We start from the raw sequence: 26809 nt of genomic DNA on the forward strand, positions 1-26809 counted from the left end.
CTCCCTCTCTCTGTCTGCCCCCCACCCCTGCCCCCACTCAGCGCTCATGTTCTTTCTCTCTCTTTCTATCTCTCTTTTCCACTCCCTCTCTTCCTCTTTTCCTCTCTCCCTCTCTCTCTGTGTCTCTGCCCCTCTCCTGCTTGGTCTCTCTCTCAAAATAAATAAACTTAAAAAATAACAAAAATGAGGCAAAAGCAGCACCTTCCTTTTTCATTGTGTCATTAGTTGAAGTTTAAAATAAGCATTGAATCTGGCTTATTCTATATTTTCCTTTTTGTTTCAGAAAATGGGATTCACAACATTCCCAAATGGCAAAAAAAAAAAATATATATATCATAAAGATACACATTTTATAACAGAGATAAGGTCAAACATTTTTTGAGATGCTTACTGGGTACTGAGTGTGTCTCAGACATAGTCCCAGGTGATGAGAATGCAAAGATGGATTAAATATGGTCCCCACCCCTGAAGTGCACAAATGAACAGGGCAAAGGGGGAAAAAAGAATAAAATAAAAGGCTACGTTGTGTTAAGTGCTGTAATAGAGCTTTTGGTAAAGCGCTAAGGAGACCCAGATGAAAGAAAGGGTAATTATTCCAGAAAAGGGATCAGGAAGGGTAGAAGAGTAAAGACGATATTTGAGCTGGGACTTGAAAGGTAAGCGGGAGTTCATCAGTCAATCAAGGAACAGAAAAGCTCTTCAGGCTGATAGTGGCATAAGCAGTGACTGGAGGAAGGCAGGGCTGCACATAGACGTGGCCATCACTGTTGACAATGAAATCCATAACTCTGGATTCTCAAGTCAGAACAGGGCTAGTTCATCTCTTGAGACCTAACCGCATAGGGAGCCAGAGGGACAGAAGGAAGGAAACCTTTAAACCTCCATCAACCCTGTTGCTGTAACTCTCAGCAAAACAAGGAGTTCGGGTTAGGGTTTGGGGCTGAAATCAGAGCTGCTGCCCAGCGTCACGTTTTGGCCCAGCCATCCGACGTTGCACCAGCCTTTATCCCCCAGGCAGACACTCACTGGTGGACTGTCTAGTCGATACTGGATAGAAAGTCATTTTTGTAAAGAATATCACAATCCTCCAACACTAACCAAAGAATGTTCGTGAAGAAACATTTTAATCAACTTCAGCTCTTTAAGAAACATTTCTGTGGGAGCAAAATGGCAGCAGGTCCCTGTGCGATGCCCGGAGCAGCAAGTTGGATGGAAGCTGCTTCCTGGGGCTCAGCTGATCAGAGTCACTGCTTCGCACATAGAACAACGTTAAACATGTACCTTGAGTCAGTGCACAAGAGTCCCATCTCCTGTAGCACGACACACAGAGTCAGCAGATGCAGAGAGAATTCAGTGTTTATCAGTAACGCTTAACGTGAACAAGTTACTTGTTCAGCATCTTCATACAAGAGATTTAACTCTCATTTACAGCTCTGAGTACAAGGGTCAGTTAGCCCATAAGTCAGCTGAGAATGTGTGCCAATAACACGGAAGGGATGCTGGGGTTCAAGAACCCTGAGAGAGGAGGAAAGGATCTTCAGATGCTCAGGGGGATCCCTATATGAATACAAGGAAGGTCAGGTTCGTGGGCAAGCAGCCAAAGACCCTGGAGGCTATTTTTAATCCAGAAGAAGGACAGGAAGGACAGGAACAACAAAAAAGGAACTCACACAGGAGAAATGGAAAGCAAGAAGGAAGCAACTTGAAAACGGCAAATGGAAAGGCAGTGAGAAAAAAAGATCTTAAAACTAAAATTGTATTCCTAACAGGGAAGCCAGGAACGCTGTAGGAAGAGGCTGCAAGAGAGGAAAAACCACAGAAAGCAACAATAGTACTAGTCAAAGAAAGGATTTTAAATGCCTACAGCTTATGAGGGTCAGAATGGGTCGGCTGGTAACATTCTTGCCTCTGGCATGAGGTCATGAGTTCAAGTCCCACATCAGTATTTGGCCTCAAATCAAGCTTTGATTTTGCAGCAGCTCTGGAAGGCTGGAAGCACTTTCCATTCCTTGGTGCATTAACTTTACCACCCTTCCCTGCACCAAATTAAAAGTACCAGAAAGAAAGGAAGAATCAAAACCAATAGCCATTGACTAAAAAAATAAAAATTGAAAAATCATCCTGGAGACAATAAGAAGGAGAATGAAGAAAGTTTTCATATGTAAAATATTCACTGCATTTATTTAGACTTCTGTGAATACAGGTATTTTCTTCCCCACATCCAATCTATAGAGAGAAGGCTTGTCTGCACTTTCAATGCACATAGAATACTGGTAGTAACAACAGTAGTGGCAAAGGAAATGCTACTCCTGGCTGAACACGAAGATATCTTTAAAGTAAATAGCAAATAGGATGAAAAAAGTGTAGAAAAGATTCTCTCTGGGATGGAGAAGAAAGAGAAGACTAAGGAACAAACCATGTGTCCATCAAACACTTAGGTGGTGAGGAAAGAGAGAAAAAAGAAATGACTTTAAGTTAAATAATGGCAATACGACTATCCTTATATTAGTATAGTAATTTGTGTATTAAAAAGTACTTTTATAGGGGAGCTTGGGGGGCTCGATTGGTTAAGTGTCTGACTTTGGCTCGGGTCATGATCTCATGGTTCACGAGTTCAAGCCCTCCATCGGGCTCTCTGCAGTCAGCACGGACGCCATTTCAGATTTTCTGTCCCCCTCTCTCCCTGCCCCTTCCCTGCTCTCTCTCTCAAAAATAAATAAGTAAACATTTAAAAATATATTTAAAAAGAAAGCACTCTTATATACATTAACTCATATGATCCTCACAACATCCCCAGGCAGAAGGGAAAGCAGGTATTTTCCCCATTTCACAGACGAGGAAATGAAGATTTACAAAGCCACATTACTGCCTTAGGAGCAATCCAGGTCATTTCTAGTTTGGGGCCCAAGCACTACATCTGCTAATCAATGTGTGTCATTGACTTATTTGCACTTACCAGGCTTAGTCCAAATGGTGCAAACACAATTTGCTAACATCCTAAAAGTATGCCTAACCAGGAATGATTAGCATAATGCTTACCAACACAGAAAAGTGGTTTCCTACCCTCCTATTTTTTGGTCAGAAATATCAAATATAATTGTTAGGTGGTAAAATACTTTTTAAAGCATGAAAAAAAGCACACCAATCAATTAACCATCTAGGAAAACCGAAGCAATTTTACATGTAAAAAACTGGAGCCCAAACAATAATTGTCCCTCATGGTACAAGTAGCCAGACAGAGAAAACACAATAGATACTACTTTTAATTATTTTTTTTAATGTTTTATTTATTTCTAGGAGAGAGAGAGAGAGACAGCGTGAGCAGGGGAGGGTCAGAGAGAGAGGGAGTCACAGACTGAAACAGGCTCCAGGCTCTGAGCCGGCAGTCAGCAGAGAGCCTGACGCGGGGCCCGAACCCATGAACCGCGAGATCATGACCTAAGCGAAAGTCGGACACTTAACCGACTAAGCCACCCAGGCGCCCCAATAGATACTACTTTTAATAAGCAAGATGATTAAACACTGCCATGGTCATTCCTCCCAAAGGTGTAAAATGAGAACGTGATGTCAGGAACATGTGTTGAAGCCTTTGCTAATACTAATTCTTAAGCAATCTGGTTTATATACAACCCTAACCTCAGGGGACACAGGCAAGAAAGGCACTCGGGCTTCTACAAGTTTCCAGGGCAGGGTTCTAAAGAGGGCCCGGACAGTGGGGTCCTGATGAGAGCCCCACCCTCAGTGAATGAGTGTATCCTAGTCACCATGCCAAGCACCTTACATACGTAACTCATTCACTAATCACAGTAACCCCGTCAGGAAGGAAGGTAGTGCTGGTGTTCTTCCAACAGGTGAGCAAGTCAGATGTAAAGAGGGTTAGTAACTTCACAGCTCAAGCCCACACAGCTTGATGTTGCAGGGGTGAGTTTGAATTCAGGTCTGCCTGGTTCCGGAGCACAGGTGCGCTCCCACTTGCTCTCTCTCTCTCTCTCTCTCTCTCTCTCTCAACTGAAGTATAGCTGACATACAATATTATGTTAGTTTCAGGTGTGCAACATCATGATTTGACAAGTACATAGACTATGAAATGCTCACCATTATAAGCGTAGTTACCATCTGTCACCCATACAAAGTTTTTACAGTAGTATTAACTAGTGGCCCTTCACCGGTGCTCTGGGACCTCCCTCCACCAAAGCTCCTGCTGAAAATATCTGCAGAGAGGAAGAGCAACCAGAAGGTGCTGCTCCTGCCAAGGATCCAACTGAGGAGAAAGAACCATAGGCAAATACCCCATCCAGGCCTTGACGGTTCGGGGCCGTATTTAAGCTTGGTTAAGTCATGGGTGCCTGGGCGGCTCAGTTGGCTAAGTGTCCAACTTCAGCTCTGGTCATGATCTCATGGTTTGTGAGTTTGAGCCCCACCTTGGGTGAGCTCAAGCCCCACTTCCGGCAAAAACCACGAGCCCCACTTTGGGTGAGCCCTGCTTCTCTCTCTCTCTCTTTCCCTGCCTCATGGGATTCTCTCTGCCCCTTGCTCACTTGCACCCTCTCTCTCTGTTAAAAAAAAAAAAAGAAAAAAGCCACTTGGTTAAGCCGTTTTTAAAATAGATATGCTCATTGTGTTGTGTCATGGGGGAGGGGGAAGGCTCAACATGTGGGTAGAAAATAGCAAATGTTTTCCGTGTGCTTCACAAACTAACCAAATGCTTCCGGCTTCCTGAATTTTCTATTTAGGAGTATCAGTTATCTCAAGGAACAATTTCAAGTGTTGCAGTCTTAATTGGAAGAGTCACGACTACTAAAGTATTTTCAGCTAATATCTAATCCAGTTTCAATGATTTGTACTTAAATCCATTAAATGATCTTTTGTTAGATAAAAATTGCCCACATAGCCTAGCTTCGTCACCAGCAGCGACAGAAGTTACTGGCATGGCGAGGGTACATAAGTAGGGAAGAGTGGGGACAGGAGGGCTCCGGGGAGCCCCAGCTGATATTACTGAGCAAAGACATCCTACTTTTAGCAAGAAACTTTTGTCTTTGGTCTTCCAGTTTTCTTTAGAATTATGAAACTGGAAAGACTCGGCCTTGGCTTCACTTTTACAAAAGAGGAGAATGGATATTGAAATCAGCAGGAAACGGAATCAAGGAAAAAGTTGACTTGCCCAGTTCTCTGCGGAAAGGAGCAAACAAACAAAATGCCGGGGAAGGTTTACGTGGGACAAGATTAACGGTGTGGAAATAAACTCCGGTGAACGGACCACAGATGGGCACATCCAACGAAATGCTAGAAAATGTAGGGTAAGGAGTCTGTGAGGACAAAAATACATGGAAACCACCGACACCGCAGCCTCCCACCCCCTTAGAAGTCATGCCCTGCAGGACAGAAAGGAGAAGACGGCTTTGGGGAACCCCAACCACGGGGACACAATCTGCAGTCACATCAGCGGAAAGGGACAGGTATTCCTCCAACGTTAAGCCAAAAGGACCGGTGGCGAATGATTCACAAGTCAGTTCCCAAGACTGACTGAGCCTTCTCCCAGGTGGTGTCTTCTACCTCATGCCGTCAGCTTGGCTTCCTTTACTCCCTCCCTCCCTCCCTCCCTCTGTTTTTACTCTTTGTAAACCAAAGACAGTTCCTGGGGTGCCTGGGTGGCTTAGTCAGTTAAGCTTAGGTCATGATCTCACGGTTCGTGGGTTCGAGCCCCGCGTCGGGCTCTTGTGCTGACTGCCAGCTCAGAGCCTGGAGCCTATTTCGGAGTCTGTGACTCCCTCTCTCTCTGACTCTCCCCTGCCAAAGACAGTTCCTGGGGTGCCTGGGTGGCTTAGTCAGTTAAGCTTAGGTCATGATCTCACGGTTCGTGGGTTCGAGCCCCGCGTCGGGCTCTTGTGCTGACTGCCAGCTCAGAGCCTGGAGCCTATTTCGGAGTCTGTGACTCCCTCTCTCTCTGACCCTCCCCTGCTCATGCTGTCTTTCTCTCTCTATCCTAGAAATTTAAAAAAATATATATATTTTAAAAAAAAAGGACAGTTCCTAAATAGTACAAGTTAATCACAAAAATGACACAACTGAGGGGAAAACAAGCAAAACCATGACAAAGTCAGGCTTTGAATAATGAGATAAAAGAGGCCTTTGAAGATGCGGGAGATCCTAATAAATAAAATGTGAAAAGACATTTCAATTTAGGCTGTGTGTATGTGAGAGAGAGAGAGAGAGAGAGAGAGAGGTTGAGACCGTGGCAGTGGTAAACTAGGGAAACATTAGCTCTTACCAACTTTTTTCTTTTACATGAGTGGAATCAGCAGTGAGATGAGCCTCCAGGAACGGTGATGCCAGCACCCAGGACAAACTGTGCCAAAGAGGGGTTAAAGCAGGGAGCAGCGAGGGGGGAAAGACCAAGACATCCAACCATAAAATTTCTTGTGTCTCTAACATGACAATTATAAGTTTTAACTGTTGTTTTCTAAAATATAGCTCTGTAATCATAGGCCTGTGGGTTCCATATTTATTCTCTCTCTGTGGCCTACAGATATAATTTGTTTAGTTTGTAGGGAAACAGAAGACTTACAGAGAGAGAGAGAGAGAGAAACCACCAGCTCTTCAGAATTCTCTGGAATCCGAGCACCAAGCTCAGCCTGCTGCCTTGCCCACAGTGAGCCTCAAGGTGATCGCGTCCCTGGACGGACACGTCAGGCACACGGTCGGGTGGTCTGCAGGGCCTCTCTGACAGGAAGGAAGGCATCTGCTAGCAGATACGCAGAGGAAGCCCGACTTGAAGCCCCCAGCACATTTCACCCAGTGAGCAGAGGCTGGTGCGGAGCCCAGAAAGCCCAGTGTTTGACAAGCCCTCTGAAGCCAGGGTGCCTAAGAGCCACGCCTGTCAGGCCTCCCATCCCCCACCTCCAGCCTCCTCCTTCCCAGACTGCCCTCCCCCAACCTTCCCAACCCCCCACCCATCATGCTGCCACCTCTGCATTCAGGTGTTCGTCCCTTTCCTCACTTCACCTCCAGTCTGGCTCCCCCCTCTCCCACGCCCCAGTCAGGCTCCTTTCCGGCGCATTCACCCCTCAGCTGTCCGTCATCTTGCTCAACTGTAGATGTGGCCCTGCCACTCTAAGGCCCTTCAGTGACTGTCTGCCACTCAGGGTGGAGCAAACTCCACAGCACAGCACACCAGGCTCTCAGCGATGTGGCTGAGCCCTTCCCTCCGGCCTCCTTTCCTGTCACCTTCCTCTTCCCCATGCTGAGCCTCACACAGTGGTCTCCCCTCCGGCCTCCATGCTTTCCTCCACCCTGTGCTCCTGACTGGAATGCCTGTCTCCAGCACCTACTCAGCTATTAACTCTCCACCAAAGGGCCCTCTCTTCCATGCAGCCTTCCTGGAGCCGCCCCCCCACCCCCACCTGCCACCTGATTTATGTGCTCCCCTCTGGGATTCCCCTAACACACAGATCTCTCCCACGGTACAGATCTAACTTACGTCAATATGGTGTAATCAGATTAAGTTTCTGCCTTCCCTACTACCTGTAAGTTCTTTCAGAGCAAGTCTGGATTCCCAAGACTTAACATGGCATTTGGCATAATGTAGGTTTCCAGTGGGGAAAAAAAAAAAACCACCAAAAAACAAAAAAAAAACAACGAGTGCTATGGAAGGCTAGGTTCACTGACCCAAACACAGAGGACAGAATCATACAAACAAACATGCAACAACGCCAGTTAGGAAGTTCGTGCTGGATGTGTTTATTAGCAGAGGACCCAGAAACTGCCAGAAACTCCAGACTCCACATCAGCTCTGGAGATACCCACACCCATCGACAACCCAGACTTGAACTAGCTGAGCTTTTCCAATGGAATGAGGCAACAGTTGGTATTCCTGCCACCCACCCCTGCCATTTAACCAATTCTTTCCTTGCTCTGTTTGCAGAAATCTTCTCTTTTCCCATATCTTCCTCCATTTAACCAATACTTTCCTTGCATTGTTTACGGAAACCTTTTATTTTTCCCCATATCATGATATGATATCATGGTATCCCAAAGTATAACGTGGTAGACATGCTAATGTCTTGCTATGGCATATTTTAACATAAAATGTGTAAGACAATCACCATGAGATTCTAATTATTTAGACGGCGGAGGTGTGGAACGAACGTATGCCATGGACAAAGGAAACTAAAATAAAACAGGGCAGAGACACATTTCAGCGAAGCACTGAAGGAGAAAAGCACAGTACTTGCCATATTGCTCTCCCTTTCCTTCTAAATTTAAAACTTCAAGAAACTTTCTCTTTATAATTTCACAGAAATAAGAATAAAATATGTTCATAATATTGACTTCACAGAATGTATACTTTAAGTATAAGGAGTTAATGCCCCTCTTATATTTACACTACTATGTGTTTGCCATGGGTAGACACACATTTAGGACTCAGCCGAGTGTCACCCAAATTGTTGAACTAACTACATATTCTTAATTACAGGCTAAATAGTCCCTGCGCAGATCCCAAGAGATTTGTAAAGCAGTGAAAGGATCCCGCACAATATCTCAGGCAACTGAAATAGACTGTATTTTCTTGGTCCGTGTAGGCTGCCGTTATTAGTGGATTGTTTTAGAAACGTGTTCCCTGGGGTCAAATTGAAAAAGAGGAGTTGGTTCATTTACAGATGGCTGCTAAATTTTGAAATTTACTTTCGAAAGCCTAAATTCAACATTCCGCTAGACAAGAAGAATGCAGCCCACGAGCCTGTTTTCCTAGATGGAAACATGGATGACCAACTGTAAACCAAGCGCTCCTCGAGGGCTTATCTCCTTACAGTTCTAAAGTCCCGCCCCTGAGCTTCCCAACCACACACAGTTGTAATGCTTGCCAAAGCTTTTTAACTCATGCATCGCCTTTCTTTCTTCAACATTCAGCAGTAAGACAAGTGCAGCGGGGTCTACTGCTTTTAAAAGGCACTGGGGAACGGTCTAGTTAATTCACTACTGTGGGGTTTTTTTCTTAAAATGAATAATCACTACCTTTGTTTGTGCCCTGCTTTGTTCCAGAAAGAATGCTAAGAGAGCTATAATCATTACCTAATTGATTTTTCTCGCTCCCACATGCCCCTCCTCTTCTTTATAAGCTAACATCTTCGTGCTCATTGCATTTTAAATAAGGAGCAACCCATACATTCATATTTATCAAGACAATATTAGTCTCCCAAAAGGGATGAAGCTTGATCCATTCATTCAACAAACATTTGTTGAGTTTCTGCCAACTAGATGGCCACAGTTCACACTTGGCCAACCTTTTTGTCTAGTGGGAGAGTCAAGCAAATAAACAGACAATTACAACAGAGTGAGGTGATTGCATGACAGAGAATTCGAGAATGCTCAGGAACATGCAGAAGGAGTGTCTCCTCTAGGCGTGGGAGATCAAAGAAGCTGCACATAAGTGAAGTTAGCTGGAAACTTGAGGAGCTATTGGAAGGCAACATGGAGAGCAACACCACCAAACCACCGGGTAGAGTTAAGCCAAACAGTGGATCCAAGCGAGGGTCAACTTCTCGATCCAGATGTGACGAGTGCTTATCTTGCCACTGACCCATATGACCCACAGACAGGCCACAGTTCATCCTAAACACTAGGTTCTATAGCAGATTTCTGGTTCCCTTTATTTCTAAATATATTCTGCTTTCTCCTGTCTTAATTTGTTATCTTTGCCAGCCTCCCAGAGAGCAAGCATTTTAACTCAACCCAGCAAAGGCCTCTGTGGGAGACAGGGTGATAAATGCAGGACATAATGAAGGGAGGAACTGGGGCCCCACCACAAGGACCACATAACCACAGACGCATAAAACTGAGAATAGCCATGTGACCACCCACTGACTATTCCACACCCCACAAACCTTGCTGAGGTGACCAGCCACTACCAATCCTGCTTATGAAACAAATATCCCCACTCTGAATTTATCTTAGTCTGGTGCATTTTTCTATACCCTATACCTGTCATTTTGTGAGGACAGCAGACTGAGCTCCTGACACTAAGCCCCCTTCTCTAACAGTGGAATCCTTATCCTCTGTCCATCTGAGTACTCTTCCTAAATTGGTACATTTCTTGCTTCCAGAGAATACTGATGTTTCCTCCAATCATTTCTACATATCACTGTCCATATAAAACCACAACACTGAGGCCAAAGAAAAATAACCAGTTTTTGCAGCCCCTCTGGAAAACAGTGTGGAGGTTCCTCAAAAAATTAACAACAGAACTCCCCTAGGACCCAGCAATAGCACTGCTAGGAATTTACCCAAGGGATACAGGAGTACTGATGCATAGTGGCACATGGACCCCAATGTTCATAGCAGCACTCTCAACAATAGCCAAAACATGGAAAGAACCTAAGTGTCCATCAACGGACAAATGGATCAAGAGGATGTGGTTTATCTATACAATGGAATACCACATGGCAATGAGAAAGAATGAAATCTGGCCATGTGTAGCAACATGGATGGAACTTGAGGGTGTTCTGCTAAGCAAAATAAGTCAGGCAGAGAAAGACAGATACCATATGTTTTCACTTATAGGTGGATTAGGAGAAACTTAATGGAGGATCATGGGGGAAGAGAAGGGGAAAAATAGTTGGGGAGAGGGAGGGAGGCAAACCATGAGAGACTCTTGAATACTGAGAACAAACTGAGGGCTAAAGGGGTTGGGGGAGAGGGGAAGGGGGAGATGGGCATGGAGAAGGGCACTTGATGGGATGAGCACTGGGTGTTATACGGAAACCAACTTGACAATAAACTATGAAAGAAAAATTTTTAAACAGTAGAAAAAAAAAAGAAAAATTACCAGTTTTGACCATTTGCTCTTGCAAAAACTACTGAACATTCTACAAGCTAATTGAATGGTTGGATGAAATGACTTTTTAATGTCCCTTCCAATCCTGAGGTTTTATGATTCTATGACATAATTGGAGCCATTTCTCCTTGAGGGCTACAGCTAGGAAAAGTTATTATTCTAGGCTAAGAAGTTATTATAAAGGGAAAATGGGGTCAGTATTTCAATAATATTTGGTTTTCCAATATAACTTCACTGTCAAGAGGCAAAGCTGCAGCCACATGTAAACCTGGCATATTCTGTTGTATATTTTACAACCAAAGGCAGAGGGTTTTACATCAAAAGGTCAACAAAACACAAAATTTAACAAACAAACCAAAAAAGAATGTTCTAAATGTTTTGGGTGGTACGATACTTCCCATCTAAGGATGTGTCATTATTTTTGCTATCCTTTCCAAACTGAATCTTAATTATGTTTTGCAATCTAAGTACTAGAAAATACAAAAATTGTGCTTAGTCTTTTAGGATTTTAAAATACGTTTCACAGACCTGTAATGAGAGCTATGCCCACCCACGTGTGCTACATAATCTCATTAATACCTTTGGTGCACCATACTCTATCCATCCAAAATGGAGAGTTTATCAATCAGATGCATAACCTTACAACAAATATCTCAAAAAAATTATCATTTAGAATGTAAAGAAGAGAAAGTCGCATCACTCAAGTCCTGCACCAAGGGAAGGATCTAGGCAAAAAGTACACCATAAGCATCTTTGGTCTTCTGAGCCAATGTTCTCTTCCACTATTATGGAAATGGCTTGAAAGTTCCAGGCAGCTCCTGGCAGCAAGGGATTAACCAACTGGGTTCGAATCCAACCTCTACGACTTCCTAGCTATGTGACCCAAAAAGCAATTTAACCTCTCTAGGCATTAGTTTCCTGATGTGGGGGGAAGAAAAGATGTCACCACACCACCTTCCTCATACGATTATTGACATACTTCAGTAATACCCTCACCTCAATCTCTAGTTCACTCTAAAACTGGTTGCTTTGGAGAATTTTGGAAGGGCTCCTGGAATGTAGGCAAACAAATATGGAGAAGCCACTCAGTCCTAAAAAGAAGGGTTCTGTAATTACTATGGCTCAGTTGGTTGAGTCGCATTTAATTAAGTCTGGAATTCCAAGGACAAAAACAGAGCTTCCCAACAGGACACCTAAGACAAGGAATCACGTGGGATCAGACTTGGAAAGTTCCCAAGCTTATGCTCTTGAGGTCTGGGAGGGTAGCCACGAACCACACTTTGTTGCAATGGAGGGGAAGGCACAGATTCTTCTATCAACTCTAAGAAATCTTTTCACATTGTCTTCCCTCTCAATGTTTCAGCTCTCCTGCTAAATCCAGGGTGAACCAACTCTGAACTCTGGATCCACGTGAGCACACTGAGAGCAGGGAGAGAAGAGGAGCCCAGCAACAGAAAGTCAGTGAGAATCACTTCATAACTATGAACATCTCAGCGAACCATACTCTGCGTTTGGAGCCAACAGAGTTAACCCCTCCGTTCCCCCGTGACTTAGTCATTCATTGCCGCTCTGTTTGGCTGAAAACTAAAACTGTCACCCAAGCAACACTGGTCTCCTTAGAGAGAGAGGAACAACCCAGCATCAGGAAATGTAATGACCCTTTGAAAGGCAGCTGGTTTAGAACTTGTGGATCACTTTGAAATACCCAGACAAGCCACGCCACATCAATACCACATTTAAATATAATGCGTGCACACGAGCCCCCAAACCAAAGCAGTGACTTGCCAGGACTCCGGTTCTGCTTTCCCCATCAGGTCCGCTGGGGAGGCACCTGATGCTTTTGAAAGTCATATTCCGAGTAAGGTTCCTGCTGGATAAGTTAAGACCTCCGGGCTTCAAAGGAAAGATTCCTCCCTTTCCAGGCCACACCCGCAGATGTGACTAACAGTCCGCTGTCCTACTGGGAGGTACCTCGGCCCCAAGTCCAGAGCAGGAAAGGCCTGAGTTGAGGCAGCTGGGGAAGCCCAGAGCAATGAACGCCTGCACCAGCAGACCAGTGGACCCCGAGCGGAGCAGAACACGGCCCCTGGCCATCCTGCCTTAAACTCAGGGAGTTCTAAGTTAACATGTCGCCTCTGGTCTCAATGTGAGGGCCTGGGCACTTCTGTTTCCTGTCCTCCTTCACATTCCGTCTTTGAATGCGGCTCAAACACTGAATTCTGTGAAACCCAAAGCCAGTAGAGATCGGATGCAAGTGCCCAATCTTCATTGCTCTCAAGCCCATCCCCCGTGAAGCCTGCGTGCGGTTAGCACTAGGCCAGGTGAGGCCACACTTCCTCCCCTCTCCCCAGCCTACATGGATCTTGTTTCTCAAGGCTTTTTGTATCACCTCTCACTGCTCTCTCTGAGGATTACTTCTAGCTCCAGATCAAGAATTCCTTCAACCTTCCACATGTTGATATCTGCCCCGAGTCGTGATCCTTTTCGCCAAGCTTTCCATTTCTCACTGGGATGTGCTAAAGGAGCCATTAGGTGCGAACAGATAACTCACATGATCTCAACCAAGATTTTAGAAGCTTGGCGGAAAAAAGTCCTCGTTTGTGGAAGCAGTGACTCTCCAAAGACCCAGCACTCTGTGCACGCTGCATACGAAGTCGTGGACACTATGTGTGCATTGGTCTCCTGCGGGCCGCGGAAAGGAGCTAACAACGAGAGATCTACCACCTCCCCCGGCAGGCGGCAGATCTGGAACGGTCTGTCCCCTGAGCATCCTGGATACATAGCAGAGGTCCAGGAGGAGGAGAGGGGCTTCCAGCATCCGCCGGAGGAGGACGGCGAGAGAAAAAGGTGCCATCTGGGCAAAACTGCTTCTGGCTCTCGTCTCAAAGAGCGCTGCTTTCTGGTCCTTGTCACTGCGTGTCACTTTCTGCCACGCCACCCCCACTCTACTCGCCAAAAGCCTCAAGATTTCTAAGAGGCTCTGAATTATTGACAAATCTAGGGAAGATGCTTTGGAAAACATTAAGTACAAAAACAGACCTGAACAGCTAGTGCAAACAGTCGGTTCATTGGCAGTTTCCTTTTTAAGGCCAAGAGAAAAGAAGAAGGGGGTAAAAAATAAAAGCCTGCCTCTGCTAAATAATAATGATATTCACAGAACAAGAAACTCTGCGGCGCCAAAGTTCACAGCGTCTCCAGCTGTACTCACCCCTAGCCATCTTGCTCCTTTATTGGCAGCCTGTTGAATCTGGACTCTTTTGAGGGTGACATGGTAAACAGCTCCTTCCTCTACCTCTTCACCCCAGTCCTGAATCGAGCTCTGCCAGGGAATGGGATAAAGAGAAAGAAAAAGAATATTTTTTTTTTCCTCTCTGCTAACCACAATCTATCCCAGCTGCTTTCCTGCTTACACCAGCACTTGGGGCACAAGATGGGCTGTTCAAAATAAATATTACAATCAGAGCAATACAAGACACATTGCGATAGAGGGAATGCTGAAATTTTCTTGGACCCCAGCCCTTTCCTGTGGTATCAAGATCCCCGGACTTTTCCATGTAGTTATTTTTCCTACACTCACTCACATAGCTTAGGGGGTTTTTGAAGTCTTTTTTTTTTTTTTCCTCCTTTACAACACTGTGATTTAATCCTGATTACCGCCTCCTCCACCCCCCACTTGAGTGAAAGGAAAAATAATTCGTTGGTACTAAGTCTGTACTACTTTTATAAGTGGCTTGGTTATTTGAGCACACTACATTTTAAACTCAGGCACAAACAAGTGTCTGAGATGCCAAGAGCCCGGACTCCTTTTGGAAGTGAAATGCTTCCCGTGTCTTATTCTCCTCTTGCTGTGCTGGGACCCAAAAAGTTAGCGGGGTCGGGGGTAAAAAGTGTTTATTTCCGGAAGCTAATCTGGCCAGTGCAGAAAAAGCAACACATCATCATGCAGCCGCAAGGACGGGGCGCGCGTCGACCCCTGGACTTCCACGTCCCCAGCGACAGCCCGAGTTGTGTTAAAGAGCCGCCGGGGCGCGGGAGCGCTCCCGGGCTCACCCCGGCGAACAGTCCTCTGTCCTTAAAAGTTTCCCCTTCCCGACCAACATCTGCCCCGGACACACCAGAGGCAACAGCCGACCGAGTAGGTGCCGCGCGGAGAGGAAAGCGTACAAAGCGGAGCGAGGCAGCCTGGGCTCCCAAGCAGGGGGTCGGATGGCCCCGTCCGCTCCGAGGGAGTCCAGAACACGCCCCGAGAAAGCGGCAGAAGGTCCCCCACCAGAGAAGCCTCGGGAGAAGGCAGAGCTCTCGTTACCATTTTAGCTTGCCAAAGCAATTTCATTCTCAGTTTTCTCTTCGGTCCGCGGCCGCGGCATCCTGCGCCCCGCTCCGGGCCCAACGCGGTCTCGGCCCGCGCGGCCGCGGCGCCCCCAGCCCCGCCGCCCGCGCGCCCGCCGCGCCCCGAGCGAGCACAGACCCGCGCGCTGCCCCCGCCGCCGCCGCCGCCGCCGCCGCCGCCGCCGGTGCGCGCGACTCGGGCCACAAAGGGAGCGCGGCGAGCGAGGGCGCCGCAGACTCCTCCCCGCGCCGCTCCGTGATGTCAGGCTTTCCTGTTTGTGCTCCGAGCACGCTCTCCCCTTCTCAAATCCCGTGCGTAAAGTTAGCAAGCGGTAGTTTCTCCGGCCCCGAAGGCGATCGGACCACGAGCCTCTCAAGGTGCTCAGGTTCCCTGGACGGTCACCAGGTGCCAGGAAGGGACCGCGTGCGCTCTGGGGGGTCCAAGTGTGTGTCCTCTTCCTTTGCTAAGAGATAAAGGGGGAGCGGGCAGAGCAAAAAGGATGGGTGGAGAAGGTCGGGGAAAACTTTTGCTACCTACTGAATTTAGACTAAATCAGAGCCGCCCCCAAAGAGAGGGGCAGTACTAGAAGCCAGGAAGTTTTTCATTAGCGCAAAAAAGAAATGGTCAGAGGATATTCCAAAAGCCATGCCCAGGGGCCCTACCCGGTGGTGCATCAGCGCGCCGCCGACAGGAAATGGCTCTGGACTTCTTTCTACCACCCATTATGATAAGGCTCATCCACAGTAACTGGCCAGCGTGGGTGAGAAGGGGACAAAGCAGGCAAGGGTTTTGCTGGGGCTGACGGCATGGAAAGTGGGCCATCAGTGGCCCCGCAGGTTCTGTGAGTCTTTGTGAGACAGCCATCAGTTAAGTTGTCCCTACTGTAGGGATGCAGCGGGATAGTAACAGCAAGGACAGAGCCCTTCACGAGGAGACTGCTAGAGGGAGTTTTGTCATAACAGAAAGATCTGTTACCAGGACAAAAGATTGTAACCTCTCTTAGATCCAGTTTTAGTAAATCAGCAGCATAATACCAGATGATAATGTAGTCAAACACGCGTGACAGAATTCCATGCCAATTGCAAAACAAAACAAACAAAAAAGAAACCCAGAGCTCACATCTTATACTAATTGAATTTAATCACCTTTAAATTTGTTTCTGAAGACCTCCCACTAATTGCCATGCTAAGGCATAAGGCTAGGATTTGGTTCATAATAAATATATCATGAGCAGCAAAGCTAGAGAGTCATGTGTACCGATGTTCCCAGGAGAGAAGAATAAATGACAGTGAAAGCGCATCAAGGAGGAACAAAAGGATTTTGGGCATTCGAGAACATCTTGAAGTCACTCAGCCAAGTTCCTCTCATACAACCAGAACCTACCCAGCTCAGTAACTGTGGAGACAGTGAATGCTCTTTTTATAAAACTGAAGTGGTTGTTTCTATAATTTCAAAAAAAAAAAAAAAAAAAAGGAAAAGCACATTGACTAGATCCTCCTGTGATCACCAGGAGAGGGTGTCCCCAGTGTCTAGAGGAAAATCATGTGGACGCCCTACCTTCCCCTCCTTATGCCGTCCTCAGTCCCCCTGTCCACCCTTAGACAACCTACCTATTCTTGATCTCAAAGACCTCAAGAAGCACCTGAGGACAGTTAAGCAACCTATTAGTTAATTTCACCACTACTTTAACCTGACCTGATTTGGGCTATAAATTTGGAGACTACTGAAAAATTTTCACTTCAGGGATATCAAGCATTTTCTCAGCCCCGCCTTTACTGTGCTGCCTTCCCAGACAAGGCAGCTTATCATTCATAATACCCCACTCAGGTGTCAGATCTTGTCACCCACTTCTCCACCAATTCTATACACCACCTCGTGTATAGTGAAAACACAGGCTTCAAGGCAAGTGGATCCAGCTTCAAATCCATGCTTACATTAAGAGTGAAGTTGGGGGCACCTGAGTGGCTCAGTCGGCTAAGCATGCGACTCTTGACTTCAGCTCAGGGAATGATCTCACAGTTCTTGGGTTCGAGGCCTGCATCAGGCTCCGCAATGACAGTGTAGAGCCTGCTTGGGATTCTCTCTCCCTCTCTCTGCCCCTCCCCTGCTTGTGCTCTCTCTCTCTCTCTCTCAAAACAAAAACAAAAAGAGTGACCTCAGGTGCTACATCCCTGAGGCTTAGTTTCCTCATCTGTAAAAAGGTACAAACATCTACCTCATAGAGTTTGAAAAAGGATTAAATGAAGTATGTATGCAAATTATCTAGCACATGGCAAGTAGTCAAAAAGTTCCACCCCCTTATTATTGCACTTCTTCCCAAACTGTATTTTTTTCCCAGACTCACTGAAAAGTTGTATATGTATACAATGTGGGGAAACCTGAAATCATGTCTTCATACTAAATTACGTTATAATTTCAGAGAGGCTTTTCAAGAATAACTGTTTGTATTTATACCTGATAATGTATGTGATGTTGTTCAAATGATTAAACACACACACACACACACACACACACACACGAAGGTCTGGTTATACTAGATAGTGCATTAAGTGCATTGCATTTTATAATTTTTAAAACTATTTTATAAATTTTAAAACTATTTCACTATTACCTTATTACACATACCTTTGGGTTAAAACACTCCTGGCGAATATGTGGGAAGGATAAACCAGTAAGCCATTTATAATTAAGTTTGAATTTACTTACCAGATTAGTTTGACCATGACCTAGCAGCATCCTAAGAGGATAGGTCAAGTTTTATTAAAAGGAGATTGGCAATGTTCTATAATTTTCAGAGTAGGAGTCTTTCATCTCTTTGGCTTAGTTTATTCCTAAGTTTTTATTCTTTTTGATGCTAATGTGAATGGGACTGTTTTCTCAATTTCATTTTTGGATTGTTGGTTGTTACTATATAGAAATGCAATTGACTTTTATAGACTGATCTGGCATCCTGCAACCTTACTGAATTCACTTATTAGTTCTAAAAATTCACTTGTGGACACAAATGAAAGGACATCTTGCGTTCACATGTTTGAAAGCTTAATATTGTTAAACCATCCATACTACCCCAAGCAATCTACAGATTCGATGCAATCCTTAACAAAACCGCAATAGCATATTTTACAGAAATAGAAAAAAAATCCTAAAATTCATATGTAAGCACAAAGGATACTGAAAAGCCAAAGCAATCCTGAAAACAAAGAACAAAGTTGGAGGTGTCACATTTTCTGATTTCAAAACATATTACTAAGCTATAGTAATCTAAACTGTGGAACTAGTATAATAACAACGGACTAATAGAACCTAATAGAAAGACCAGAAATAAACCCACACATATACAGTCAAGTGATCTTTGGAAAGGATGCCAAGAACAAACAATGGGGAAAGGACAGTCTCTTTGACAAATGGTTCTGGGTAAACTGAATATCCACTAAACTTCTTGACATAGGGGGAAAGCTTCATGACATTGATCATGGCAATGATTTCATGGATATGACACCAAAAGCATAGGCAACAAAAGTGAAAATAGATGAACAAGACTAGATCAAACTAAAAAGCTTCTACACAGCAAAGGAAACAAGCAACAGAGTGAAAAGGCAGCATATCAGATAGAAGAAACTATCTGCAAACAACATAGTTGATAAGGAGTTAAAATCCATAACATATAAGAAACTTCCACAAAGCAATAGGGAAAAAAACACACAAAACAAACAAATAAAATAACTCAATTTAAAAACGGCCAAAGGACTTGAATAAACATTCTCCAAAGAAGAGATACAAATGGCCAACAGACATATGAAAAGATGCTCAACATGACTAATCATCAGGGAGTTGCAAATCAAAACCACAATAAGATATCACCTCACACCTATTAGGATGACCATTATTCAAACAAACAAAGAAAACAAAAACATTGGCTAGCATGTGGAGAAAAGGGAAACTTTGTATATACTGTTGGTAGGAATATAAATTGGTACAGCCATTATGGAAAACATTTGAGTTTTCTCGATAAACTAAAAATAGAACTACCTCATGACCCAGCAATCCCACCTCTAGGTGTTCATCCTAAACAACTGAAATCAGGATCTCAAAGAGATATTTACATTTCCACATTCATTACAGCACTGTTCATAATAGCCGAGATGTGGAAACAACCTACCTGTCCACCAATGGATGGCTGAATGAAGAAAATGTGATATGCACACACCTGCGACGGAATATTATTCAGCTCTAAAAAAGGAGGAAATCCTGTCATATGCCTACAACATGGATGGACCTTGAGAGCATAATGCTGAGTGAAATAAGCCAGTCACAGAAGGGCCAGTACTTCATGATTTCACTCACGTGAACTATCGAAAGTAGTCAGACTCCTAGACGCAGAAGGTAGAGGCGGTGTTTGTCAGCAGCTGGGGGAAGGGAGAAATAGGGAGTTGCTGTTCAATGTGTTTAAAGTTTCAGGTATTCAAGATGAAAAGGTTCTGGAAATCTACTGTATAACATTGTGCTTCCAGTTAACATTACATGCCATACACTTCAAAATTTGATGTGTGTCACCCACCCTTAAAGCATAGCATACTGCTAGGAATAGTTGTCTGTTGTCATAGTTGGTGGTCACTGATAAGTCAGTAGAAATATCCTGGGATATCTCAGGAGAGAAGGAAGACATACAGAAGAACCCCAAATTGGAGGACAAAACTTTCTTACTTTACAGTTTCACCAGAGCCAGTAGAAAGCTGGTTAAAAGCAAATATAAGCAGTGGCTCCTTTAACAGAATGTACCTACAAATGGAAATATGTAGTTTACATACTTTGTTAATTCACGTGTCTATTCACTGGCCTCTCTGACACCACACTTTCCTAGGTTTTATTCTACTTCTCTGGCTGCAAGAGAAAGTGAAAAATACAAACACTACATACACTGACGTAGGCAGCATGCCACACCGTAATACTTATGCACCTGGGTAAACGAGGGGGCATCTGAGAGCCAGAGTCTGAATCTCAGTTCTAGAGGCTTCCACCCAAGTGTCTGACCCTCACTTCTCACAGCATGAGTGTCCTCATCTGTCCCCTTTAAGCTTATCATGAGTGTTAAATAAACTGTACTATGTAAAGCACCTAACAGAATAAAGTGTGTCGTATAAAACACCTAATCAAGTTCTTGGGATATAAAAGGCCTTGAATAAAAATGTACCTCTTTCCCACCCTACCCCCACACGTCCCCACCATGTTCATTACAAGTCTGCTTGTTTGCTTGGATAATAAGTTGCACCGCGTGACAGAAAAATAAAGGCAGTGCAAGTACAATGGACATCGTACATGGAAATTAGTACTGACAAACATGTCTTGAAAATGGCAGTATCAGCATAAGATAGGAAGAAATGGGAAGGCCTTGGTTTTGTCCTCCAAATGCTCGACTATAGTGTCCTATGACCAGTCAAAAGTGTAGAGGAAAACAGCCCTGAGAGAGCAATAAGAACAACAACAACAAATAGGTAAGAAAACTAAAAAGTGAGACGTCAGGATTCTCCTTCCATACCCTAGGGGTGCTGGGTGCGCATCCCCTCTACTTACCCACAGCCCTTACCTAAACAGATGAGTTTGAGAACCTTTCCCACGTGTGAGCGAAATCAATAATAGCCATTCTGCAATATTTTCTCTACAAACCATATCTTCAGCAATATGAGTTCCCTAAAACCTTTTGGTGGAGGACACAAGCACATAAATCTGCTAACTCTTGACTCCTTTCTTCCAGCAATATCCATTATTGTCAAACTGCCAACAACTTCATCCTTTCATCCTCCCTATGAAATGCTTCTTCCTGTTCTCCAGTCTTGTAGGCTGTGTTGTTCATCAAAGAACTTTCCTTATTCATGGGGTGCCTGGGTGGATCAGTCAGTTAAGCACACAACTTGGGCTCAGGTCATGATCTCGCAGTTTGTGAGTTTGAGCCCTGCATCGGGCTCTGTGCTGACAGTTCAGAGCCTGGAGCCTGCTTCAGATTCGGTGTCTCCTCCTCTCTCTGTCCCTCCCATGCTCATGCTCTGCCTCTCTCTGTCTGTCAATAATAAATAAAAATGTTAAAAAATTTTTTTGTAATTAAGAAAAGAACTTTCCATATTCAGCTCCCCAATATCAGCCAGGCATCCTGTTATGATTGTTCCTAGCTCTGCTAACTGGGGTAGCCCCATTCACCTACTCTTTGCTTGAACTTTCAACCTCACCTTGCAAGGGGTAAAGAATCAGTCATGCTTGGTCAAAGATGATTTGCTTCCATTTTCTGAGGCCCCCAAGTAATTTTACTAATTTATCATAGAGATACTATAAATTAAAATTCTCAATGCTCTCTTACTAGGTTTTCTTATTTAGACAACGAATTACAAGCCAGTTTTAGATAGACTTATTATAACTAAAGAAGAGGCTGCCATTGGAGGTAGAAAAGTGGAGACGGAAGAAACATAAACAATAGCACTGGACAGACAGCAGAGCCAAAGGCAAAGGACTCCTCTGACCATGACGGCAAACATTTTTCAACTAATAGTTTACCAATTGCTCGCAGTTACTCTTAATTGATGCTGATGATGCTTGCCTGAGGAAGAAGCCAGTTATTGGAATACTATTTGTAATTTGGGCTAATGAGCATGATGACCTCATCTAATCATAGATTTCTGTAAAAGAAAAAAGGACAACAGAGATCTATTCACATGGTTGAAAAGATCAAAACATGCAACAGTCAGCTCAGACATAACGCCAGGTCTGTGTAATAGATAATAAAACATCCTGCAAAGTGGAGAATGGGTGACCTGATGCCATGTAGGGCTTTGACCAAGATTCTGGAAGGAGCTTCTGGGCAATTAACCTAATCACATCTTGTTTCAGGGCTAAAGGAAAACCCTTTTTCTATAATAATGGTATTGAAATCATGCTGAAAGCTCGAATGAACTAGAACTACTATAACATAGTGGCTAAGAGTGAGGGCTCCAGTCAAAAACACCTAGATGTGAGTCCTGGATCCATCACTCCTCTCTGAAGCAAAGTCTTTAACATCTCTAAACCCATACAAAATGGGGATACAAAACACCTTCCTCACTGGCCCATACTGAGAATTAAATGAGATAATACACATCCAGTCTTTAGTATCCAGCACCAAGGTAAATTCTGAGCTAACATTGTCTGTTGTTATTTATTAGATCAACATTTTGCAGGAGCCAAAGGACACTGATTATATTACAACTCAGACCCATACATCAAGTAACTCAAGATTTTGCGGCTTGAAGCTCAAACTTCATGATGCAGTGAACCTAGAAAGAACTCTAAGCCCCACAAACTGTTCCGTCGTTGAGTACCATTTACTGAGCTGCTACACAGCACAGAAAGATACTGTGCCTGGTATTCTCACCCACCTCATTCTACCTCCACACAGTGGCCAGAGTGATCTTTTCAAGTCACCATAGCATCCCCTCCTATTCTTAAATCCTTCTGATGGCTCCCCATTGCTAAGGATAAAAACCAAAACCCTTTTCATATTCCACAGGGTCTTACCCAGACCAGCCCCGCCTACCTCTCCCGCCTCCTCCCATGTACTTTACATGCGTGCTCTGGACTCCAGTAACCTGGCCTTCTTTCAATATCCTGACTATACCTGGTCCCTGTCCATTACAGAGGCTTTATATATGTGATTCTCCTTTTGGGGACATCCCTCCCCTCTCAAAGCTCTCCCAACTGGGTTACATGCCCCCTATTATGTATTCTCATGGCACCACGTTCCTCTCTTTGTCACCGGTCATAATTTTACATTTCATTATATGATCTTTTTGATAAATGTCTGTTTCCCCCAAACTCCATGAAGGCAGAGGTAATTTAATTCTTTCTCATCATTGTTTTCTAGCATCTCCCACAGCACCTAGCATGTGAGAGATGCACAGTAAATAACTATGATCGATTGCTAGATACAGACACATAGATAAAGCCATGCTGTACGTTCAGTAAGTGTTTTGTAATTGTTGCTGAGTGATACAAATAAATCTCAGACATTGTCTCTACCTTAGTTGTTTATACTCTTGAAAGCAGAGAAAGGACATAAAGGGATAAAATGGAAAACGACCCACAGAGCCACAGATCAGCAAGTACACATTATGAGGACAGGACCCACGGAGCGATGTGTCACAGAGAGGACACTGACAACATCAATCAGGAGGCGCTCATTCTTAAAGGGCTCACAGATAATTATAGTTTTTATTGAGATTGTGTTCACCACCTTTGAAGAAAAGAGAAACATGAACTAGGAGGAAGGAGTGGAGGACTTTGGAGAGATGGAAGGTCAAAGGAGAATGTTTGGTTGGAAAAGAGACTCATACAGTCAAGGGACATGAGGTTTGGATAAGTAGCCAGGTGGCAGAGATTCTTGAATTTTTCTTAAGATGATATCAAAATGATAAAACAGAGGGTGAACAAGATGATTATAATACTTGTCCATAGGTGAGTCGGGGGGCGGGGGGTACAGCACAGAGGTAGAGTGATCTGATAGGAAGCAATCCAGTAAAGTACACGCCAAGCAACTAACACCTAGGCTGAGACCAGGGCTTTGAACTAAAGAAATGAATCAGGGTTGATGTTTTGGAAAAATGAATGTTGCAACCTAATGATAGGCAGGTATGTTGCAATGAAATGAGATTGGAAAGAACAGACCTGCAAGGCATTAAGACCAGCACGCTGGGATTGCCGAGGGGACAGTAAAATAAACAGAAAATGGCAAGGACTTTGTGCTTTGGGGGGAAAAAAATATTACCAGTTTGGTTCTGGGGGGAAAGAAAATACAGATATTAAAGAGTGACAGGAAGGAAAGATAAATACTAGAAATGAAGAGAGTAGTTGCAAGTTAGTAATATATACAGGAAGCTGTTTAAAGCATGAATTCACATGATTTGTCCTCAGTGAAGGAGAAGCAGAATCTAAACAGTGTCAAGATGCACCCACAACTGAACACCAAACAAAAATAACCAGAGAGAAGAGCAAGAGGGAAAGAAAAAACAAGGAGAGCTTGAGTTATGGAAACTAATGCTGAAGAGAAGCTCATTGTGATGAAAACTTCTCAAATACACGAAAGTCAGACTTGGAATATCAGTCTATGGACTTTAGAATACTTCAAATGACAAGCGATTTATCTTCTGTCATTATTGCAAGAAGCTATACATATTTTAAGATGGTTTTCCCTGTTTCAAAACATACAGATTTTTCACAAAACTTATCACCGGTTATTCTATTCTGTGACACTCTTCAATAAAATGTAACCAAAGTTAATTGAAAGTCTTACTGTGGTCAGTTACATAACACCAGGATTGCTGAATAGCTTAAATGCAGTGTTTTCCCAGAAATATTTGTCTTTTGGACGAAACCAAGAATGGAAAGTTTCTGCCTTAAAGGAGAACTTTTGAGAAGGTGGAAAGAAAAGAAAACCATACATAACAGAAACATGACTTCTAACAGTAATTAATCAACATGCTGCAAACAGAGAACCGCTCACACAGAAACACACAAAAACACAAAGAAAAGTGAGTTTTACCACTTTAGAGAGTTGGTTGTGGATTGTATATCAATTAGATAATGTCTTTTTAAAAATCAGCAAATATCTCATAGATTGCCTTTGCCAGGAACAAATTTAGACAGATCTTTGTTTCTCGTTACTTTCCTGTTAAGCTGGCAGAAGCGATTCACGCTAACCCACATTGATCCTGCTTTGTAGAAGACATGAAGTGAGGTCTACAGATGAAAACATGCTTAATTTGGGGCAGGAGAGGGGGTGGAGTTATTACCTTGGTTTAATTGGAATCTTCTAGACAGGCGAATAGCTACTGCTCTAGAAAGCTGCCCACAGCCCTCACTGCTACAATGGTTTTCCTCCCCTTTTCCTTCAAAGATGATGTGTGTACACGTGTGCATGCCTGTGTGTGTTGCAGAATGAGGAAGTTGGGTGGATATAGTGCAAGGTGGAATGTTAGGTAGTGTGTGTGTGTGTGTGTGTGTGTGTGTGTAATGTGTGTGTGTGTGTGTGTGTGTGTGTTGTAGGAGGGAGAACTGGTAAGTTGGCCTTCATCTTGAACTTTAATCGCAAAAGATAATGACTTCTCTCCAAAATAACAGAAGGGCACTGTAAAGAAATGACAGCACAATCATCAGTTGCGTAGCAATCTGATGACAAAACAAGTAAGATGCTTTTTCTTATACTCAAATAGGTCATATATTTTACATTATACAAAGGAATTTCTCTCCTGTAACCGGGCAGGATGCCCTCCTCTGAAATTAGCGCATCCTGTGTCTCAGGAAACCACACCACGCTTGGCCAAAGGCTGTACGACACGAGCATGAAGACCGGCTGGCATTCTTAGCATACGTGCCCCACTTGCATTAAGCATGTGGCCGTCCCCACCTGAACAGGCTTGCAGGTAAAGTGGGGATTGGGCGAACGGCGAGAAATCCCTCAATCTGATTAGTTCTTAAATCTATACCAGACTCAAGCTTCCCTAAGAAGGTACTATTTAGCTAAAACTTTATTTATTTATTTATCTATTTATTTATTTGATGCAAAAAAAAAAAGTGGTTTTATTAAAGCAAGGGAACAGGGCCCGTGGGCAGAAAGAACTGCCAAACTTATAACACAAATAGAAGGAATTCTATTTCTCTCTTGCAAAACAGTCCAGAGATAGGCAGTCCAGGCCTGGTGTGGCAACTTTGTTCTATGAGATCAGAGTCAGAGCCAGGCTCTTTCTATCTTACTGTTCCACCATCTAAGGCTGAGGTCCTGGTCCACATGGTGCATTGTCATGATGAAATCCTGAGAGGTCTGATTCTGTCCTGGAATCCTTGAGCCCTACACCCACAGTGAATTTAATCGCTTTCCAGTACACAGAACTGATTCTGGGGCCTTCTGTACCTTCTTAGGGCTATGCCTATAAGGTTTGGGGACTTGTTCCCAGAGAAAATGATCTCTAAGGTGAGATCTGAGAGCTGAGATAGAATTAGAAGTAGTAGAAGAATGAGGTGGTGGCGGAGGAGAGACCAATCCAGGCAGAGGGAACAAAAGAAGGGAAAGCCTCAGACTTAATCACAGATCAAACACTAGGTCACAAAACATGCCAAATAGGCTGTTCATTTTTCCTTATAAAGTCATAGTGCCGTGTCTTCACTCTGTGAGCACTAATTCAGCTTACTAGCATAATGTACCAACTGGATGTATGTCCCTTGGAAACACGAGGCATGTTTTTGTTTTATTTTATATAATCCCACACTACCTCAAATAATCCTCCATGAAGGGTCAGGTAAATAATTAACTATTTTAATGACTCTAATAGAGTACATCCTATGTGTAAAGCACTGAGCTGCACATACTGACCCTGGATCTAACGTAAGGGAGGCAAACAAGCAAACGAACTGAGTAAGCAGGCAAGAGGGGAGGGTATGATTAGGGACTTCTATGGAAACATCCAGACTAAATTCCAAACCAGAAGGCTAGTGTCACAGTTCATCCCTTTGGAACGGCCATCCTAGCACGCCCCAGGCAAAAGTCTGGCACATGTCTGGGGACAAGAATACAGGCTGGATGGAAGGGCATCTTTCAAGCCCCACCTTGGAAATGCTCAGTGTTAGCATTATAC

At 44.0% G+C, this 26809-nt stretch overlaps 1 protein-coding gene across 3 annotated transcripts in view; it reads right to left on the reverse strand.

The window, feature by feature from the left end:
• Positions 1-26809, reverse strand: part of RGL1 (ral guanine nucleotide dissociation stimulator like 1) — a 162169-nt gene that overhangs the window by 111172 nt on the left and 24188 nt on the right. The window contains exons 1-2 of one of the 3 annotated variants that reach the window (XM_039252987.1): positions 15138-15266; positions 14040-14150 (exon numbers count right to left, since the gene is read on the reverse strand). The exons of 1 other annotated variant lie outside the window; for it this stretch is intronic. In XM_039252987.1, coding sequence (XP_039108918.1) covers positions 14040-14150; positions 15138-15164 — 138 coding nt within the window. In that variant the 5' untranslated portion in view covers positions 15165-15266. Of the gene's footprint in view, positions 1-14039; positions 14151-15137; positions 15267-26809 lie in introns of those variants that run through there. One more of the 3 variants, XM_039252986.1, reaches the window with a different exon arrangement.

The sequence above is a fragment of the Hyaena hyaena genome, unplaced genomic scaffold (assembly GCF_003009895.1).
Source record: "Hyaena hyaena isolate Hyena2069 unplaced genomic scaffold, ASM300989v1 scaffold_439, whole genome shotgun sequence".
Classification (NCBI taxonomy): Eukaryota; Metazoa; Chordata; class Mammalia; order Carnivora; family Hyaenidae; genus Hyaena; species Hyaena hyaena.